The sequence below is a fragment of the Papaver somniferum genome, chromosome 2 (genome assembly GCF_003573695.1).
Source record: "Papaver somniferum cultivar HN1 chromosome 2, ASM357369v1, whole genome shotgun sequence".
Lineage (NCBI taxonomy): Eukaryota > Viridiplantae > Streptophyta > Magnoliopsida > Ranunculales > Papaveraceae > Papaver > Papaver somniferum.
Genome location: NC_039359.1, coordinates 147,280,638 through 147,302,104, shown reverse-complemented (window position 1 = coordinate 147,302,104; position 21,467 = coordinate 147,280,638). Strand labels below are relative to the sequence as shown.

The following is a 21,467-nucleotide window of genomic DNA, read 5'->3' as shown; positions in this document are numbered from 1 at the left end:
GTTGTGCTCTGCTGTGAGAAAAGAGCAGTTAGATGTTTGGTAAAATATTAAATAAAGTTAAAATTGATTAACAAAAGCAATCAAAGTGTGTTTGGTAAAATATCATATGTAACTATTGTTGTTGTATCAAATGACAAAAACAGACATATATCTGAAAATAATTTTGTTTCAATATTATTGGATTTAAAAATAATTAATTTTTTTACTATTAACATATATAATATTAAATTTACTTAACCACTTTTTAATATATATATAATTTTCAAACAAAAAATCAAACTAAAATTAAGTAATTATTTAATATTATTATCAACTATGTTATTAAATAAATAATGTAATAGTATGTAACCTGTTCAATTATATTTTTTGCTAATCCGTTGTTATTACACCTTATATCAAACTAAATCTTCTTTGTTTGTCTTGTAATTAATCATTTCTATATCTATAATGAGTGCTAGCAACCATTGGTAGCGCCTCTTTTGTGCATGTGGCACCTAGGGAAGCTAGCGAGTGATCTTTCCACTGTATCTGGCAGTCTTCTAGGGGTTTCCTTGTAATTCCTATTCAGCTTTTCATATTAGATGTATCTATCCTTTTGACAAGTAGCCATATGCTCATGCTTCTTTGGCATCTTTGTATATTAATTAGGAAAACACCTTTCATAATATGTTGATTGCAGGCTGAGGGAGTCACGGGGGCTGATGGTGACAAGGACAAGGATGAAGGCCGTTCTAAGGCACTCAAGGTATCAGTTATAATATATGCCTGCAGAGCCCACCTGATCAATTAAGTGATTATATTCCTCTAATAGAAGAAAAACTATTAAACTCCCCCTTTACATTTGCAGGCGAACAAAGAAGAAGATGACAAAATGCGGACTACAGCCGCAAATGTTGCTGCCCGAGTTGCTGTTGGAGGGGATGATATGTTATCGAAGTGGCAACTTATGGCTGAGCAAGCCCGGCAGAAGCGTGAAGGAGGAACTGATGTGGTGTCAGCTTCTCAGTCTGGTAAAGATTCTAGTCGTCGGACTTTATCTAATCCTGGACGAGCTCTGAGGGACAACCAAGGAGCTGAAATCAGAGGCTCCTCTTCTTCAGCATTTGGTATGCATGCTTAAAGTGTTACTTATAAAATTGTCATATTTATGAGAACCTTACTATTTTTGATATTTTATGCCCGAAGCTTTTTGTTATCTAATCGGTTTGGTTTTTATCATTTAAATTAATTATACGGAAACCTTTTGTCTGCATTGGGCTATAAAGACTAACATCTCTTTCTATCTCTTCTGGTAGGGGGAATGAGGAAATTCGGGAGAGATTCAGTTCATACAAAGATAGCCCGGAGTATAACAGTTAAAGATGTAATCGCAGTCCTTGAAAGGGAGCCTCAGATGTCAAAATCTACATTGATCTATCGCCTATATGACAAGATACCTGGTGATACAACAACAGCAGAATGAGATCATAATAGGAGATGAAATGCAAGATCATAGAAAACTTGTGTAATAACCGTCAATAATTAAATTGAGATGACAGGTTTCTTAGCTTATTCTTCCTATTAGTATCTTTTCTGCATGTAAACTGTACATCAGTTAATATGTAGATTTCCCTAACAATAAATGTAACATAAATTGGTCACCTAATCTATTAGGTTCACGAGAGAAGTATTACACCGTGTTTTGTTACTTATACGAGGAGACTGTTTGGATATCATTTTTAAGAAATTATTTTAAGAAATTACTTTTCAAATTCTAGAAGTAAAAAAAGGTCAGTTTAGGAACACATAATTTTATGAAGCAAAATGTTTTTGTTTCTGGCTTTATTCGCCTTAAAAGGGTTTCAGGATTATGAATCTCTCACTGTTCAATGGGGTTGTTACAAAATTTATTTTAATAATCTCAGGAAATCTATGAAGTTGTTACGAAAGTTGGAAAAAGGGGGAAAATATAGTGAAGTTTTTGAAGATATAAACACCAATAACAATGAGCGTTGCGTAATTAAGATACTCGAGCCTGTGAGGAAAACAAAAAGGTAATAGCTGGCCTATGCATGGTCTACGCACAATATAACTTGGGCTTGATTTTGCCACTTTAGCACCCACTATATTTTTTTATTTTTTTTTAGAATAAATCGATTTATATTAATAAATCGGCTAAGTGACTAGAACTTGATCATTAATGGGTGCCCTAAGCAGGGATATGCCTTCAATGTTAGCCCAAATCACCAGCACAATAAGAAATACATAAGAAATAAAATTGAAGACTTGAAAAGAAGGATCGACTTTTGTTGCCTCATTAAAAACCTTGTCAAGGAAAACCCATTGTGGTAAACCCTTGGCAAGGAAAAGAGTGCAACTATGGGATATGGCATAAAAATTGTTTTGCCATTCCACAAGGCATGGCAAATCCGTTTTTCCGCTATGGGAAAACTGACAAATACTAGGTAATTCTGGAATCTTAAATAAAATACTTCCTCCGTCCCTAATTAGATGACCTGTACCATAAATAACTGGAGTGATAGATTAGTATTATTATAAGAAATATGTAAAATTTGATAGCCATATTTATATTCTTTAGATAGGTGTTTTAAAATGCTTTCCGATGATATAAAATTTATGAAAATCCGTTGTATATAGTTTGAGAGATAAATCATTTCTAAATTTACTAGTAAATTTTAACTACGTCATCTAATTAGGGACGGAGGTAGTAATATATTTGATATGATAAGTGGGACCCTTGTTAATAAAAATATTGTTTTTGTGTATATGTGGGGTACTTATAAGGTTTTAATATATTTGGTGGTACCCATATGAAGTAAAAGTAATATTAAAATAAAAAATAGTAGGAGAAAGGAAGTTTGAAAATAGTACAAAACTATTTAGCGGTGGAGTTTAGACCGCTAGAGGTCTAGTTTACACCGCCCGGTCAAGACTGGACCGCCCGGTCGAGATTCCACCGCTCGGTAGGATCTCGATCTGACCTGGCTAAGTGACAAATAGTATGTCGTTGGAGCTTAGCTTGTTAGGCTTCCAACTATTTTCATGTAATAATATCCATCCAATAATATAATAAAAAAGTTTAAACAAATATTTTATTATTTTATTTTATTTTTATTTTTATTTTCGACAAACTAAATGAAATTGTATCATAAAATATTTTAAAAATAATATATAATAATATTAAAGAATAAAATATATGAAATAAAAATTGATTGTATATATATTTAAGGGTAATTTTTGTTATTTACAAAATAAAATAGGGAAAAAAAGGATAAATCAAACATTAAATTTTGGTGCGACCAAAGCTTATGCTTTTGTAGCTTTTAAAAGCTCCTCCTCACCAGCTTTTGAAAATTGAGGATTTTTGGAAGTGCTTTGGATAAAAAGCACTTTGATTTTTTTTTACCAAACACCAATTTCAAAAATTATTAACATATATAAGTTTTGAAAGTGCTTTTGAAAAAATAAAAGCATTACCAAACCCAGCCTTCATATATATACTCGATGCAAACAATATAAGGAGTAAATGACAATAAAACCCTTACAAACACGTTTCATGTAATCAAAGCACAACTTTTTCTTCTATTCTATGGTCACACGTGTTCCACCAATAGCTCCTTAGTAGTTGACCCATTAAACCCGGGTTGACCACTGATTGGACCACTTGACCCTTGACCGAGTATTTTTTCCGATTTGACGTCCGGGCCCGTTATCAAAACATCGCTTTGATCACACATATTATCACCACAAAATTGGTTAAAAAGACCAAAATCAACAATTTCTGGGTAAAATGGACAATTAGATTTTGATACTGTTTAAATGGCCAAAAATGTAAAAATAGGCAGGATGTAACCAGTTTCATCGTGCTCATTTTCAAATATTTTTTCTTATTTCTAATTTACACAGGATGTATCCAGTTTCATCCTTACTATTTTTTAAATTTAAACTAGAATGAAACCAGTTTCATCTTACTATTTTTTTTGGCTATTTCACCCAAATTAGTTTTTACTTGTCCATTTAAACCGTGATTTAAAAATATTTGGACAAATGATTCATTTTCCGTATTATCACATGGTACACGCTCTTTGTTTTCAAAGAGAAGTAAAGCACCAATAGGAAGCAAAGACCCCACGTGAAGGTGTGTACAGATTCAAATTTTACGTGCATGGTTTATGTTGATATACTTTATACGGGCATGGATCGCGCTGGAAAAATTTCCTACATAGACAATATATTTTATGCAGAACAGTGTTATAATTCCATTTGTATAAAACAAAAAAATTCTTTATTGTTATCCAACTTTTATAGATGGTGAACCTCGCGTTTTTAGGGGCCACTCGAAAGGATTTAGGGGCTAACAATAAAACAAAAAAGGTCACCCAAAGGAAAAATGTAGCCAGCCCTTATCTCGCGTAATTCGTAATGGCGAAATTACCCTTATATATTCGGAGGATATGATAACATTGTTATCCTCCGATTGCAATCGGAAGCCAAAATATTTCCCAGACTTCCGACTGTAGTCGGTGCAGTATTAAAATGATTTGTGTTAATTAATCGGGAGTGTACACAGCCAGCCATAACCACTTGGTTCGTGTTTTGGATGCAGCGTTAATCGGGAGTTAAATATATTACAAAACCTACCGATTATAAGTTTCCCCAAATTCAAATTTTGAAAGCTACCATAATCGGTAGATATGCTAAATACAATACCTATCGATTATTGGTTTCTCCACATTCAACTTTCGTCAAATTAGCCGTTGGAGTTTTTGGGAAAAACAAAAAGAGCCGTTGGACCCTAAATCTATATGAAGAAACTCATATCTATCACCCCAATTGCACCAAACTCTTTCCTCTATTCAGTTTTAATTTTCATAACAAAAAACATGGATATTTCTTTTGCCGAAGAAGAAGATTGTGCTATTTATAGAGCGTGGGTTGTGGTAACTGCTCATGATCGTGTTCACAAGCTCCACAAATCGGAATCCGAAGAGCAGATATGGAACCGTATCTTAATGGTATTTGAGGCCTTAGATGGTAATCGAATTCGAAGATCATCCAATGACATTAAGATGAGAAAGAATGCGCTCGATAAGGAGATTGACAAACTTGAAGATGAGGAACGGTTTGTTAGGAACGCTTTTCCTTGGTGGACGTATGAAAAACGAGTAAGTATCTTTGTAACTCCAACTCACATTAACAAAAGTTAGTACTAACTTGTTACTCATTCGTAATTTCAGAGAAATCTTGCGGATCGCCGGTATGTGGACCTCTACGGGAAACGATTTGAACATGAAGGATGCTACAAAATCAAGAGGGACAATTTCTATGGTCACTGGAAGTTATGATCTGTTTTAATACTTTTATGGTCAATTAGGAGTATGGATTTAGGTGCTTTTGACGAAATTGTAAGGTTAAGGCCGTTTGAACTTTATGTAATGGATGTAATCGGAGTATTATTAATATAAAAACTAGCCGATTATATGAAATCGGTAGATTATTTTGTTAAACAACCTACCGATTGTAATATTCGGTTATGTTATGAATCAACTTTCTTTCCGATTATGGTGTTGTTTGGTTCCAAGAAACAGTTTTTTTTGTACTTGTAATATTCGGAGGATAATTTTTTTGTAAAGTTCCGAATGTACGATGGCCCAAAAATCAGAATTTAGAAAAACTTATACTTTTCAAATTTTGTCTTTGAAATAATCGGAAGTTAAATTAGTTACCAAAACTTCCGAATATGGGCTGTCTAACCTTCAATATTGGCCCTTGGAACCACCTGGAGCCATGGCGTGGTTTGTTTTGAACTTGTAATATTCGGAGGATAGGTTTTTTGTAAAGTTCCGAATGTACGATGGCCCAAAAATCAGAATTTGGAAAAACTTATACTTTTCAAATTTTGTCTTTGAAATAATCGGAAGTTAAATTAGTTACCAAAACTTCCGAATATGGGCTGTCTAACCTTCAATATTGGCCCTTGGAACCACCTGGAGCCATGGCGTGGTTTGTTTTGAACTTGTAATATTCGGAGGATAGGTTTTTTGTAAAGTTCTGAATGTACGATGGCTCAAAAATCAGAATTTGGAAAAACTTATACTTTTCAAATTTTGTCTTTGAAATAATCGGAAGTTAAATTAGTTACCAAAACTTCCGAATATGGGCTGTCTAAAAATGATAGATTCTTACCTAATTGGGGCCATTTGAAGTTGACGAAGTGTTTGACTATCGGAATCGCCACCACCGACTACATTGCCGGGTACTTGTTCTTCGCGTTCTTCTTCATTTGCAGCAAGAATTTCTTTATTTCTTGCTAAAATTCCAATCTTTGGATCGATACCCCGAGCAACATTTTTGGTTATAGGTCTGTGGGTTTCATTTCCCTTATCCATTGTTTTATAAACGAATCGACGATGTTTTGATTTTACGATTCGCGGCGATGTTTCGGTTGAACGAGGAAAGTTTTTTTTCTTCCACAATCGGAAGATATGAAACTGGAAGAAGAAGAGTTGAAATGAGTAGAATTTTTTTTGATTTGGTTTTTATACGGTTTTACCAGAAGGGCATTTATGTAACTTCAATATCATATAGGGTACCCCTTAACTAGAGTCTTTGGATGTGTATAAATTGATGGCCCCTAAATTCTTTTGAGTGGCCCCTAAAAACGCGAGGATAGTAAACCACCTCTTTTGACAACATCATGAGTATTTTACACGTGAATGGATATATTTTAGAAATGTTACTAAAAAGAGTGAAGATCAAATCAGATTACAAAAAGGAATATTGTTGTACCTACTCCCCTATCCTTGGACTATCTGTTTGAACTATAAAAATGTTTAGCTCCCAAATTTGTTCTCATCGCAGAATCCATCCTTTCCTTTTGTCTTTCAATATGTGAAACAGCTCATATATATCGAGTCATCATCTTTTAATCAAATTAATCATTCCTATACACCAAAAGGTGGAGTGGAATGCAAGAAATATTTTCTCAGCAAATCTTGATCCAACGACCAAATACAACACCACAGTATTTAATTATTCATAAAATCAGATTTTTATCCATCACACATTTTTCAAACTAGTATTTGAACAAAAAAAAAAAAGTGATAAAATGATAAAACGATTGGGTGATCAATTCGTTTACCCGAAAAGAAAAAGTTTTCCCCTAAACTTTCATGCATTTTTTTTTTGTATTAATTTGTTTATTAGGAAAAAACAAACCAGGTTTTCAGTATCAAAACGTTGCTATACAAACCATAAGTTACTATCAGATCGGCCAAAGAACCAATGAAAATATCATTGGGAAGGCATGCAACAAGCACAAATTCAAGCTAACCCTAGACTCAACCTTTCAAACACACTAAATCTAAACTAACCCATTGTCATCATCACAAGACCTAAGCGACAAACACAATACTTCCTCTCTTGTGTCTAAAACAACACGAAACTAAACCGTAAACCGCTAGGCTATAACTCTGCCAGCTATCCATTACTAAGCTGCGCGGTAGTCTTTCGACCTTGATGCTCGAGTGTCCAAATCTAGACATTCCCATCCAAAATTTTCCGATTGTGGCTCCATAATGGCCAAATCCCCAATTTGGGAGCATTGCTGGATTTGCCCAAAAGAGTCATTTTACCAACTCCTGCTCCATCATACGAAGAACATGAGTTTTGCGCTCACATTTCACGTGCATCCACATGAGTGCCCCATCCACTTTCCATATTTTTAACTTCAAATCTTATTCCTAAAATCCACAGCAAAAATTCAAAATACATAAAGAATAGAAGCAGCTTGAGACTAAGATATCCAAAATCAAACTAGAAGATCAAGAACAAGAAATGAGAAACCAAGGTCATGTATGGAACATAATCTGTGGTAGTGTTGATTCATCAGTACTTAAGTGTACAATTGAATTAGGCCTTCTTGATACAATTCATAATTCATCCAAACCCATGACACTATCCTCCCTATCAGCCTCACCATCTTTATCTACACTCAAAATCGAAAACTTATATAGATTATTGAGATACTTATCTCATATGAATCTCATTACCGTCAATTCAGTTGAAGGGAGTGATACATTTTCATTAACAAATATATCTAAATTACTACTTAATAATCAAGAAAGAAGTTTAAAGGATTGGGCGCTTGGTATCGACGACGAACTTTCGATTAACGGGTGGCATGAATTAAGTGATTATTGTTTATCCGCCGATGATGCACCGACTCCTTTTGTGAAGTTCCACGGGAAAACTTTATGGGAATTAGCTGCAGAAGTTCCCGAAGTTAATGAGCTTATTAATAATGGAATGGCTAGTGATAGTAGGATGGTAATGCCTGCATTTGGTCAAAGTTGTGGTAGTATCTTGAATGATGTTAAGAAAATAGTTGATATTGGTGGTGGTACAGGTGCTGCAATGAGTTATGTTGCTAAGGCTTTTCCAGCTATAAAATGTATGGTTTTTGATTTGCCTCATGTTGCTGATGCTGCACCGCAGATTCCAGGTGTTCAAATGGTTGGTGGTAATATGTTTGAATTCATCCCTCCTGCTGATGCTCTTTTATTGAAGGTATGATTTAGGAATCCAATTTTGTGCACAATCTTTTAATTTAACGTGTTTAGTTAATTCTGTGGTGTTTGTCTAATATTTTACAGGTATATTCTGGCTGCTTTATTTTTCATAGACTGTTAATTTGCTTCCATTGTTTTAATAGTTCATGCTCCATGGTTGGAAAGATGTTGAATGCATAAAACTACTGAAGAGATGTAAGGAAATAATTCCTGCACATCATGGGAAAGTGATCATAATAGAAATGGTTTTGGATCATGACGAAGATGATGATGATTTGACACAAGCTAGATTGAGTTTTGATTTAGATATGATGTTGAGCTCAGGAGGGAAAGAAAGGACAAAAGATGAATGGAGAATTTTACTTGAAGAGGCTGGTTTCAATAAGATTGAATTTATTCCTATTTTTGCTATTCAATCAGTTATTGTTGCATATCCTTAGGCAAACATTGGCAAGCTAATTTCACTTAAGCTTTTGCACTTTCTTACTTCAAGGGCATAGTATTTTTCAGTTTCTTTCTATCATATGTGTACGTGTTGTTATGCAGATAATAAAATCCAATGTTTAATGAAAAACAATGCTGGATGTACAATTTTAAAAGTATAAAATTTTAAAGAAGTTAACTGGAAACACTAAAGATCAGAGTTGCGCATGGTACAGATCTTCATCTCAGACGACTCTAGAATCGCAAATGTACGGCTGTTTTCCGGTTCAAGTGATGAGTTTTGCACATATCAAGGGAAAAATTCTTGTAATCTTCTAGGTTCACCATTGATGCTTGATTACTAAGTTTGTGGGTTATCTTACCTACTACCTACGTACTGGCAATTAACTTCCCATCCTTCGGTGACGGGGACATCTATTAAGGGCCACTGATGTTGGAAGAATTCGACATTGAATCCATCATGTCTCCCGGAAATAACTAGAAAGCTGATAAGGGTTGAGGGACTCGGTAGCCTAGTTTGCTTTTTGTTTGAGGATAGAAAATACAGAGATGGATGAATTCAGATTAAGCAGAAGGAATGATGACAACACTGACTAGATACCAGCACATTTTCATTCATATCCTCTGATTACAACATCCATCACATACATATATTATATATTCTCATAACCTTACACTTGCGCACATACCTAAATAATACCTAACTGTACCACAATGAGTGCACACCATATTCAGGACCTATCAAGGTACGATTACATGCGCACGCATAAACACAAAACCAACAACATTTATGGAAGGGAAAAAAAAAACACAGTGCATACATAAACACCGGTCATCACACATTTGATGCGCCGCAGCCTTCTAGTGAACGGTAGACGCCAGCGGTCCAGATTTTGACTGCTATTCACAGATGCAATGGGAAATATGATTTAGTGGATACGTCGAGTAACTCTCGCTTCAAGTGGGGTTTTCATCGAGAGAAGGAAGCTGTGTTCTTCACTAAGATCAGGCAATTTTCCTTCAACAGCGCAATCCCATTTGAACTCATTAACAAAACTTGCAACACCAAAACCTGATTGCAATTTACCTAGCTCCATTCCTGCACACATTCTCATACCAGCGCTAAATGCTAACAAAGAACTTTCCATTTTCTTAATATCACCTAGAGTTTCATCACTATTAACGTCCTTTAGGAATCTCTCTGGCATGAACTTATATGGTTCCGGAAAAACGTCAGGGTTGTGATGAATAGCGTAAAGATTTACCATTACAACTGTACCTTTATTGATTTTCTTACCCATCAATGAAGTATCTTTTAAGGCTTTGTGAGGAATCGCCATAGGTGCAACGGGTTTCATTCTCATTGTTTCTTTCATCACTGCTTGCAAATACGGCAACTTGTTTATATCTTCAACTTTCACTGGTCTTTCCCCTCCGGTTACATTTTGTATTTCGCGGCAAAGTTTTTCTTGAATCTTTTGTTCGCGAACCAAAAATGTAAGAGCCCAAACTGTTGTTAATGAAGTGGCATCAACACCTAAATCATAAACTTCATGTATGGCAGAGATTATAACATCTTCACTAAAATCTTGAGATAGAAGAAAATGTAGATAAGTATTTGTAGGAGGCTTAGAAACAATGTACGGACGAATCAAACTATCAATCCGCTTTTTGATAGCATGAACTGCTCGAATAGTTTTCTTATGGCTTGGTAGATTCTCACAAAATTTAAAAACATCAGCTAGACTTGCTCTACTTATAGTTTCTATGTACTCGTCGAGAGCTTGATGCATACCAACAACGAAATCCTCGTCCACGAGATCTTGACCGAATATAAGTCGACTTAGTAATCGAACAGTCTCTTCCTTTACATAATCAAGTGGTTTCAAGGTTCCATTTTTGTGCAACGTTTTTTGATATATAGATTTGATCAAATTTTGCATGTCCCTTTCTTGGAAATGATATTGAGACGCAACATTAAAAGGAGTTAGAGCAACACTTTGAAGACCTTTCCTTAAATTATGCCAGAATGGACCAGAATCACAATGAGAAATATTCTTCCAATTTGCTGAAATAATTTTAGTAATATCGGGCATATCTCTCGCAGAATAATCCGAAGATTTATTAACAAGAACTTCCCAAGCTTTATCGGCATCGCTTATGACTATAAATGGACGCCAACCTCCAAGCCATATGGTAAAGACACTTCCATGAACTTTGGCCATGTTTTCCATACAAACATGAAACGCTTCACCTCCTAATTGATGAAGATTCCCAATTATGGGCAACTTCTTTGGACCTGCTGGCCATTCCATTGTAGACAGAGATGATTTCTTGCCAAATTGTAATTTTGCTAATGCAAAAGCTACTACCACACCACAAGTTATCAGCCAAAAGGTCTCCTCCATTTTACAAAAACAGTACTCTGATTTTTCTTTTTCTTTGTGAAAGAAGATCAAAACAAGATGAAGGTAGAGAGAAGAAAATTTAAGGTGTAGGTTACTTGCTTATTCTTCTTTAGATAACATAATTTATAGGAATATATTGCCCGAAGGATTAAAATTTGTGCACCAGCAAATGTATTTGGGAATTTAATAATCTATGGCAATTCTTCATCTCATACGCCCCAAAAGTGAGTTAACAAAAATGCTTTAAGTAGAGCACGTGGGATGGTAGTTACCAAAGCTCACGGGATTAATGGCTTCCGCCGACGAAAAGAGAAATATTTTTAACTGAAGTGAAAGTTAAAATTTAATTAGAAGCTAAATTGCACAATGACTTTTAAAAACCAAAAAAGTTCTTCTTTGTGAGGTAAAGAACTTTGATACTGATCCATAAGAACGACTTATACGAAGCTGGAGGTTGCTAAACACGCTATAACTAATGATTCATTTTAGCTTAAACTTGTTTGATTTTTCATTTTAGCTTAACGGGTAGTGGTTGATAAATGTGTGGACTAAAGAGTTTTGCAATCTTGCAAGGATTCCTCGTATTTGCACCAGTGTGTATTTTGCAATTTTGAATGTGGTTATTTTTAAAGTTTAAACTAGTTACTTTCCTTGATTCTTTGTAATCACCGCCCATGAAATGTTTTGTCATATCTATAATAAATTCTTAAAGGTGAACAATGTGGGTGCCTGAGACACATTAGCACTCCTCACATTCTTACCGTGGGAAGTGATAATCATTGTCCTTCCACGTACTGCTTAGGTGACATGAGCAATCCCACATTCATCCCGTGACTTCATACTCTTCAGACTTTGCTAAACTATAATTAGGGTAATCTGGAACCTACTAAAGTGTTTCACACAAATCTGTTTGGTATCTCCTCCTCATTAGAAAAATAACAACAAAATTTCAAGAAATTCAAGTTTGGAGAAAGATGGAAATTCAACTGCAAGATCAAGAACAAGAGATGCAGTACCAAGGTCAGATATGGAATCATATTTGTGGAAATGTTGATACACAAGTTCTTAAATGTGCAATTAAATTAGGTGTTTTTGATACCATTCAGAACTCTGATAAGTCCATGTTAGACTTAACCGAGATGTCAAGCTCATTATCTTTATCTCCAATCAAACCCGAAAACTTATATCGACTACTGAGATACTTGACTCATATGAATCTTGTTACCCTTACTTCAGTTGAAGGAACTGAAATGTTTTCATTAACCGACTTATCCAAGTTACTACTTGGAAATCAAGAAAAGAGTTTGAAGGACTGGGCACTAGGCATCGGCCACGAAGAGGGGATGGGAGTATGGCACGAACTAAGCAGCTCTTGCTCGATGCTGGCCGGTGGGCCGACGCCTTGGGAGATGGTTTTTGGTGAAGGTTGTTATGAGTATACAGATAAAGAACTGGGTGACACATTCAACAAAGCTATGTCTAGTGATACCAGATTGGCAATGCCTGCAGTAATCCGAGGTTGTGATAAGATTTTGAGAGGACTTAATTCATTAGTTGACGTCGGGGGTGGTAATGGTACCGCTATGAGTTATGTTGTTAAGGCATTTCCTCATGTGAAATGCACGGTTTTCGATTTACCCAAAGTCGTTGAGAGGGCTCAGGAATGCCATGGTGTTGAGTTTATTGGTGGTGATATGTTTACTTCAATCCCTCCTGCTGATGCTGTTTTTCTAAAGGTACACTTTTATCAATGCCCAACGTTATGATTTCACTTTTTTTCCCCCTTCGCTTTTCGACAAATTCGCATGTTTATTCTCTTGTGTTTGTTTTTTGTAGTTCATGCTACACAACTGGGGAGAGGCTGAAAGTATAAATATACTGAGGAAGTGCAAGGAAGCAATTCCGGCAGATAAAGGTATGGTGATCATCATGGACATAGTGCTGGATCAAGATGACGAAGATGATATTGATATAGTACGAGCAAAATTGAGCCTCGATCTGGATATGATGTGTATAGGAGGTAGGGAAAGGACTAAAGAAGAGTGGAAAAATCTACTTGAGATATCTGGCTTTACGAGGCATGAATTCCTTCCAATTGTTGCCATACAGTCGATCATTGTTGCGTATCCTTAATTAAGCAACCATTAAAAGCTTTTCTTGTGTTTGTTTAGAAATAGTCATGCATTGCTCTGATTTTTGAGGTTTCTGGTTAGAAAGTCTTGGACAATCTTGTCTTTGTAAGCTGGCTATCAAAGCTAGTTTGGCCAATAGACTTTCTGTTTGTTTCTTTTCTTATTTGTTTGTTTGTTAACGTTAAAGTCCAATGCGAGTGTCGTTTTTCTTTTTTTTTTCTTCTGATTTCAAGTTTACCAACTTTAAAATCGCTGGCCACTGGTAAATGACATTTGGAAGGAAATATCTTGATCCTGTCAAGCTTGATCACTCGGAAAAGAAGTTATGGGACAATTGGATGATATATATGAAGTAGTTTAATGTTTTTGTTTGGAGTCCATGATTTGTTTAATTCGATGAGCTGCTGAAAAGTAACTATGCCAGTGATTAGAAGCCTGCCCGGAGCGGTAAGCAGCACTTTGGTGCAACAAGGGGTGAGGGCAACAATATACAGTAAAAACTCTTTTATTTAATTAATACTCGATTATTTAATAAACTTTCTTAAATAATATTTTTGGTCGGTTCCGAGCAGGGGACAACGTGCCAAATTAATAATTCGTTAAAATTATAAGATAATACTTTTTTGATTACATATGTAGGATTCATATGAAATATAAATTAATAATGCATTATAATTTATATATCTTGTGCTTGAATAATGATCTACGAATTTCATCGGTCATTGTTGATTTTAACACTTTTAAGATGAGAAGCCACATTTGTGTGTATGATTTGTTTGTGTTAGTAGTATGATTTCATATTGTATTTATATAAAATATGGTTTTACCTAAACACCACCTATGTTTTTCCTAAGTGCCACTCACAGTAAAAAACCAAAACACTACACCATTTTTTCCGATTAGCAACTAAATTTTGCAACAACTCTTGCGCAGTTCCGAATTCGCAACTAAATTCGCAACTGCTCAAATATTAGCAACTGCTTGCTGCAGTTGCGAAATTTATAACTGCATCAAGCAGTTGCGAAATTTTGAGCCGTGTTGCAATTCGCAACGGCTGACCGTATCACTTGTGCTTCTTGCTTGTGTGCAAAGTAACACCAGGATTGCACGTGTGTGACGAGTTTGAGTGGATGGAAACACTATTTTTGATGGTTTGGATTTTCTCTAAAAAAAATGGATGGTTAGAGATCTGATGCCTCCCCCAAACCTATCATTTATCCCCAAACGAGAGAACATATTATTCTCTCCGCCTCTATTACTTTTCTATCTTTCTGCTTCTCCCTCACCATTTTACTCCCTGCTTCACAAAAAAAAAATCGTATCACTTCTTCTATAACCAAAATACCACCGCCACGAGCTAAGATTGAGAGAACAATATCAACACATACCATTTTCTCTTGCATCAATCGCTGAAAACCAGCTGCACTTTCAAAGTTAGGGTTTGCAAAAAGCTTGCGTTTTGACCTAATTCGAGATTTGGGTACTTAAATCGATGCAGTATGACACAAATGACATCAGTATCTTCTTCCTTCTTTTATTCTTATGGTAGTTTTATTGGTGGATTGGCGTTGGTTGGTTGTAGGAGAGAAGGAAGCGGCGGTGGTGGAGGAGGTGGATGTGGGAATTCAAGATTCGAGGTTAGTAATATTCTTGATTGATCTGTTTATTGATTCCTCTGATGAAATCTTCCTTTGATTTATCAATTGTTTTGAATTTTAGGATTTTTATTGCTCTTGGACTGTCTGGAAGGTGGTGGCGGAGATCGGGGATGGGGTCTTGGTGGAGAAGGTCATGGAGGTTTTGTTAGCAGAAGGGATGGTGATTTTCTGCAGGATACTATGCTCGTCTGCTCTCAGGAACATATGGGGTTGTTTCATCTTCAGCCTTTGCGGAGATTGGTTTACTGTATGGATAGCTAACTCCCTCTCTTTGTTTTTGTAATGAACATATGGTGTTTGATGAAATGACTTGTATTGTATGTAGAACAGTAGAAGTATACTGGTTGGTATCAAATGGAAGCTATGACGCCATCATCAGCTTCACTTGATGAGGGTGCTTAGCTATTGAGTTTCATATGCCTCCATTTTTTTCGCCAACCTAGTCTGCCTGCTAAGGAAGCACCTCTCTTTGCTAAATAATAATTGTCTGATGATATTTTAAGATACATTGAATGACTCTGTTACTGTTAAGCAACATATTTCATACCTTAGAATCCGTAATCAACAAATCCAGTGTTTGTTTCTCAACTTCTTAATTCCTCTCTCAAGTAAGTTTGTTTTATCTCTTTCTTGGAAACCCCAATTTTGAATTTTTAAACTGATTTGAATGGGTTTTGTTCTAGTGAAGATTTTTGGAAAAAGGGAGAAAGGATCAGTCACTTAGAACAAACGCTACTGAAGTAAGAGAAGAAAGCAGGTTGATATCTCACTTAGCTCGAGGGTCAGTTCTGTGATGCCTTCAAAAATTGTGACTATAACTGATCAAGCTGGTGTTCCTGATATAAAATCAGCTGCTGGTGAATCTTATTTTGATACCCAGCTGTTATTACCGACGTTGTTTATTCATTTCTTGTTTGCTTGTGCAATTTTAGTATGAATTATTTTCTTGGCATTTTTTAGTGCAATCTTTAGACAGACATACAATTTGACCTGTCTTTGAATATTTAGGATGGGATAAAAGCTATTAGCGGAGAATGGCCTCACATACACTCCTGATCAGGTTGTTGTTAGTAACGGTGCCAAGTAGTGTATTTTGCAAGCTTTGGTTTTAGTTTGTTCGCCAGGCGATGAGGTGCTCCTTATAGACTGTTTTGTAGTCCTTCATTTAGTCTTAGATATATTTTTTTAAATTTGTAGTCTGCTTTTTTACTCATTTCTTCTTAGCTTTGCAGCCTTCAATTGTTAGAGTATTAGAGACTGTACTATTAGAATTGTGATTTTCCACTTGTTTAATTCCGCAGCTTATGTTTTTATTGACTTACTGTCATTACGTTTGCAGGTACGTACTTTTCTTTATGCTTATGGTTTCATGTTTACATGGTACTAACCTTCAGTATACTTTTTTGCGAGGTAATGATCACTATTGCTAAGTGACAGTAAAGTCGATAGACATACTTAAAATAATATGTTCTAATCAAGTTGTCATATGTTTACAAAGATATTAAATTTTCTCTATTATTTACATGCTTACGAGTTTCAGAAGACTAATTATGTTTGTCAACTTACTCATGACACAAGACATTAATCTGAGAATTCTGAGATTACAATGTACGGAACTTGTTTAAATAAAATTTGGTGGTCATACTTGGTTGGTATTCTTATAAATGATTTTGGTTTGTTTTTGTGTAGTCTAGGTTGGTAATTATGAACTTAAAGCCAAGGATTATGGAGAACAAGATGAAGAATGATGCAAGGATAGCTTAGGAGATGATTTGTGCTTGGTGACTAGTGTTTGGGGATGGTACACTCAATCGAAATTCATCCTTCGCGAAAGCATTCATGTGCGGTAAGATATCTTATCCACTTCTCGTACTTCCTTGCAGTAACTTCATGCCTTTTCCCCTCTTGTCTTGCAAGATTAAATGGTATGCTTAATGCTGGGTAATTTAGTTTTCCAGGCAATGCATCAGGTTTATTATGTTGTCGTGCACAAGAAGCGCATTGGGGTAAGTCTTTATTTACTGATCCTTAGTCGATCAGAATTGGACTAATGACACATATTATCTCTACTTTGAACCCTACATAGCAATTCAATGAAGTTTACATAACCCAACTTCATTATTGTTTAAATGGAGATAAGCTCCAAAGTTGCTGCTCTAGGTACTTGGAGATCTAAAAACTCTGTCAAAACATTATGAAATCTTTGCTGGTAAGTTAGGAATATTGCGAAAAAAATTGATTTTTTCTCCATGACTTACAATTACTTTCAATGAGAGTCTGTTTTTTCCATTGTTGATGTAGGCCTTTTATTAGATTTGTATCTCTTGAGAAAACTTTACACGTGGATGTATATTGGTTTTCCTGTGGTCTTGTGAAAGAATGCAAGGAATTTGTGGAGTTATATACAGGAAGTTTGTATTCCTTGTTTTCTCTCGCTGCTAATAAATTAATTCTGACTAATTTTTTTTATCAAGCAGTACACCAGGCTTATGATGTGGTCGTGCAGAAAAAGGAAAAAAGCGTATTGAGGTAAGTTTTGCTTAGTATATGGGAAGTTTTCTCAGACTATAGCCTTGGCTTTGCTTAGGGTATATCCTATGATGACTCATCCCTTTTTCCAGCGTAGTTTATATACCAAACAAACTGTGTGTTAAATTATTTAACAGTTCTTTCTTTACGCGTTTTAACAGAAAACTCTTCTGGCTGATAACTTTATTGTAATGGATCGATTGGTGATGGAGCATAATCTTCTGAGTGCAAGCAAGATTCATACAAACATAAGGTTAGACTTTTAGTCTTAGCAATTATTTTGGTGTTTTTTTCCCTCCACAATAGGTGCTTCGTATGCAGCATCGTTCGAGAAACAATAGGTGCTTCGTACGCAACACTCCAACTCTTGGCATGTTCAAGGCTACAAGCGATAAATCGTTCTCCTCATCATTCTCATTGAAGTAAGTAATCCAATCTTGACTAATGCACAAATACATAAAATGAACTATTTTAAGTCGCAATTGTAGTGGTGCATAATCTCTTATGGTTCTTAACTCTGTTCACCGCGTGGGATTAGTATATCAGATTTGCTTTATGTTGCTATACGATGGTGCTTAAAATTGATTAAGTGGTTTAAAAATTTGAATCTCATCTATAGAAATCGATCTGTGAGGTTTAGCCATTCGTTGAAAACCCATGAATATTACTCAATTTAATCGTTTCTTGATTTGTTAATTGATCTGTGTTTATTTGAATCTCATCTATGTTCTGAAATATTAGTCAATTTAATTTTGTGTGTTTTTTCTGTCCAGGCCCTCTCCTCGGGCTTCTTCAAGATGATGTTGATCCCATGGTGTCTGTTATGAAGGTGTACAAGGCACCGCTGGAATCATATGCAGACATTGGTGGACTAGATGCTCAAATTCAAGAAATTAAAGAGGCAGTTGAACGTCCACTAACTCATCCTCGTGCTGATAACCGGTGAGGCAATTAGAGCTTGCTTTAGTAAGTGATATCCTTTCACATATATTTCCCTGGTCTACCAGGTAGAAGTTGATAATAATTTGTTTTAGTACAACTACTCGGGGAAGAATGTTCAAATACCTGCGTTGTGTTGCTGAGTCAATAATTTTGGTGTTTTTTCGGACTAACCTCCACTGAACTTATTCCAAAGCAGTGTGATTTGAATTTCAGACATTTAGGTTATTTTATTTCAATGAACGACTCTCTTAGCTTCTTATGTTTATATGTTTTGGTCTGGATTTGGCCTAAAAATGTTACATGGAACTCTTGACTAGGTCAACGACAAGTTGACTTGAATTTTTTTTCATGTTGCAAAAATTTAGCAACGGAAAAAAACTGTTGCTAACTTTAGAACCAGAATAATAAATTCTGGTCCGGCTAAGTTTAGTTGTTCTAAGTTTTTTTGGTTCTAAATTTCGCAACTGCTTCAAGTTGTTGCGAAAATAATGTAGCAACAGCAGCCAGCAGTTGCTAAACCTTTTCGTAACAGCCAAAACCGTTGCAAAGCCGGGAAAAAACACTTGGTGAACCGAAAACCGTTGGGAAAAAAGTTTCGCAACGGCTTAAGAGCTGTTGCAAGTCCCTTTTGCAACTGCTTGCAGTTGTTGCTATTCCGGAAAAATGGTGTAGTGAAATAATTTTCAACCTAATTTGAAGTAGGTAATAAAAACCCACCTTCTTCCTAACCTATCACCTGTAACAACAGATGCAGTCTTCCCCACCTTCAATTTACTAAACACAATGTCACCATGTGTAACATCACAATCTTAATCTTATAGAGATTGAAGTATTAGTTTTAATTGTAATTTTAATCTTAATCTTATTCATGAATTTTGTATTAACATTTTAATCTTAGTTTGTTTTCGATTAGGTTTATTTTTCATGGAGACAAGTTAAGTTTTGATTTTGATCTTAGTCACGATTCCAAAGTACAGAAACTCTGATGACAAGATTTATGTGATTCCATTATAGAAACAAACACTAGAGCCTTCCCGATTTTAATGTAATATAATTGAGAACTTCGTAACTAAAATCCATAGATAGTTGTATGTAGTACTATGAAGAGGGACTGTGGTTGTTGTATTAGGGCGGCAGGTGGCAATGATAATGGCTTAATAGGTGTTACTGTACTAGGACGGTAGTAGAGAAGATGAATTTCTATTACCCACTCTAAATTAGGTCTACATTAATTGTGTTTTTAGATCGTAGGTGGTACATAGGTAAATTGTGGGTGGTGTTTAGGTAAAATCTAAAATATTATTTTATTTGTTAGTAGTATGGTTTCATATTGTATTTCTATATGAAATATATTTTTTTTTATAAAAAATTATTTAGAGAATATGATTTGATATTGTGTTTATAAAAAAAATATGATTTGATATTGATATTGTGTTTATATAAGAAATTGAAAATATGATTGGATATTATGTTTATAAAAATATGATTTGGTATTGATATTGTATTTATATATGAAATACAAAAGATATGATATGGTATCTTGTTTGTATAGAAACTAATTATTTGATATGAAATTTATCTATAAATTAATAAGTATTAATTTATCGGTAATTAATATCTCGCTTAATTAATAATTTTTGATGGTCCCGACAGCATTAATTTATTAAGTTTCTATCATACTCTTTTATATTTGGGGGCTTAATCCAATAAACAGTTATCAGTATATAAATAAAATATAAAGACAAAAGTTTAATGGAGTTAATTATGATTGCAAAGTTTTTTACATTTTTGTTATATTATTTTTTGTTCGAATAACCCTTGTTCCTTATAGTTTATTTATTCTTTTTTTAATTATAGTTGATTGATGTTAAGAACTCAAAGTTTAATTTAATGGTAATGGAAATGAATCTATTCAGAAAATCACATACACAAATTACATACACAATCCTATTTTCTGTCAAGAAAAATATATTGATTTAACGTGAGTGCATATGATGCTTCCGTGAGTTTTCCTGACTTAGAGTTTTTTTACAATTAGTTAAAAGTTTTGTATTTCTGAAATATAACAGTACAAACAAACAATATGTAACTAATACTCGTCGTTAACAATAATAATAAAAAAACAAGTCTAGGTCAGATTTAGGTACCAACCTTGTATAGGAAAATTTATTCTTTGTATGCCGAAGTTTTAGCTCCATTCGGTTAGAGAAAACTCAGTTTAAATATCTTGAAAATATGTGATCCCCACCGAAAATGATGTGAATGAAAGTTTGTGCATAAATTTTTTATGGGGGTAAAAGAGTATTATTCGCTTTAGGACAAAAATTTCTTTGGATCAACCCTGCTGGATAATAAATCCAATGACTTCTATATGTAGTTTCTAATTGGTGTTAATTAGATAGACTATTTGTACTTTTATTATAGGATTTTGACGGGAACCTTATTTTGATACCTAGTTCTTCAAAGGGTTTAGTACTGGACTAATTGTTGACTACCAAAGCTTTCGTGGAAATATTTTCGCTCAAGAATTATTAGATCATATTTGATCTATAAGCATCCTGGCAAAGCATTTAGCCGTTGATGATATATCACCTAACTAGCTAGGAGAAATAGTTAACCTATGATTTTTAGTTGATTTTCCATATCAGTTTTTTAAGTTGTCTTATATTATATAAGAGCCCCAAATCTTTTTCAACAAGGTCCCAATGCACCATGCGATTCATTCTAATGTTTTAAGTCTCAGAGAACTTGACACTGTAGTCCTATTTAACTTGTTCTTAATGT

General features: G+C 34.8%; 4 protein-coding genes across 5 annotated transcripts; 3 read left to right on the top strand and 1 right to left on the bottom strand.

The window, feature by feature from the left end:
* Nucleotides 1–591: 591 nt before the first annotated feature.
* Nucleotides 592–1,715, top strand: LOC113354093 (transcription initiation factor TFIID subunit 4b-like). The gene is made up of 3 exons (XM_026597531.1): nucleotides 592–745; nucleotides 848–1,106; nucleotides 1,296–1,715. Exons 2-3 carry the CDS (start codon nucleotides 872–874, stop codon nucleotides 1,460–1,462), a joined length of 402 nt encoding a protein of 133 aa, XP_026453316.1. The 5' UTR covers nucleotides 592–745; nucleotides 848–871; the 3' UTR covers nucleotides 1,463–1,715.
* A 5,862-nt stretch (nucleotides 1,716–7,577) lies between these two features.
* LOC113352170 ((RS)-norcoclaurine 6-O-methyltransferase-like) lies at nucleotides 7,578–9,058 on the top strand. Its single transcript, XM_026596023.1, has 3 exons — nucleotides 7,578–7,685; nucleotides 7,783–8,568; nucleotides 8,714–9,058. Exons 1-3 carry the CDS (start codon nucleotides 7,578–7,580, stop codon nucleotides 9,008–9,010), a joined length of 1,191 nt encoding a protein of 396 aa, XP_026451808.1. The 3' UTR covers nucleotides 9,011–9,058.
* Nucleotides 9,059–9,592: 534 nt separating this feature from the next.
* On the bottom strand, nucleotides 9,593–11,517 carry LOC113349389 (cheilanthifoline synthase-like). The gene has a single exon (XM_026593360.1). The coding sequence runs from the start codon at nucleotides 11,420–11,422 to the stop codon at nucleotides 9,944–9,946; it is 1,479 nt and encodes a 492-aa protein (XP_026449145.1). The 5' UTR covers nucleotides 11,423–11,517; the 3' UTR covers nucleotides 9,593–9,943.
* Nucleotides 11,518–12,345: 828 nt separating this feature from the next.
* On the top strand, nucleotides 12,346–14,032 carry LOC113354092 (3'-hydroxy-N-methyl-(S)-coclaurine 4'-O-methyltransferase 2-like). 2 transcript variants are annotated; one of them, XM_026597529.1, is made up of 3 exons: nucleotides 12,346–13,158; nucleotides 13,259–13,545; nucleotides 13,967–14,032. In XM_026597529.1, the coding sequence occupies exons 1-3, from the start codon at nucleotides 12,397–12,399 to the stop codon at nucleotides 13,983–13,985; spliced, it is 1,068 nt and encodes a 355-aa protein (XP_026453314.1). In that variant the 5' UTR covers nucleotides 12,346–12,396; the 3' UTR covers nucleotides 13,986–14,032. The 2 variants fall into 2 exon arrangements, with proteins under 2 accessions (XP_026453314.1, XP_026453315.1); XM_026597530.1 differs by lacking the exon at nucleotides 13,967–14,032 and having other exon boundaries at nucleotides 13,259–13,932.
* Nucleotides 14,033–21,467: the final 7,435 nt, after the last annotated feature.

Bases quoted from the DNA above. Each gene is read 5' to 3' on its own strand.
- LOC113352170 (XM_026596023.1), top strand. From the start codon at position 7,578: ATGGCCAAATCCCCAATTTGGGAGCATTGCTGGATTTGCCCAAAAGAG. The intron at 7,686-7,782 runs GTGCATCCACAT...CATAAAGAATAG, and splicing joins GTTTTGCGCTCACATTTCAC to AAGCAGCTTGAGACTAAGAT. The intron at 8,569-8,713 runs GTATGATTTAGG...TTGTTTTAATAG, and splicing joins CTGATGCTCTTTTATTGAAG to TTCATGCTCCATGGTTGGAA.
- LOC113349389 (XM_026593360.1), bottom strand. From the start codon at position 11,422: ATGGAGGAGACCTTTTGGCTGATAACTTGTGGTGTGGTAGTAGCTTTT.
- LOC113354092 (XM_026597529.1), top strand. From the start codon at position 12,397: ATGGAAATTCAACTGCAAGATCAAGAACAAGAGATGCAGTACCAAGGT. The intron at 13,159-13,258 runs GTACACTTTTAT...TGTTTTTTGTAG, and splicing joins CTGATGCTGTTTTTCTAAAG to TTCATGCTACACAACTGGGG.
- LOC113354093 (XM_026597531.1), top strand. From the start codon at position 872: ATGCGGACTACAGCCGCAAATGTTGCTGCCCGAGTTGCTGTTGGAGGG. The intron at 1,107-1,295 runs GTATGCATGCTT...CTCTTCTGGTAG, and splicing joins CTCCTCTTCTTCAGCATTTG to GGGGAATGAGGAAATTCGGG.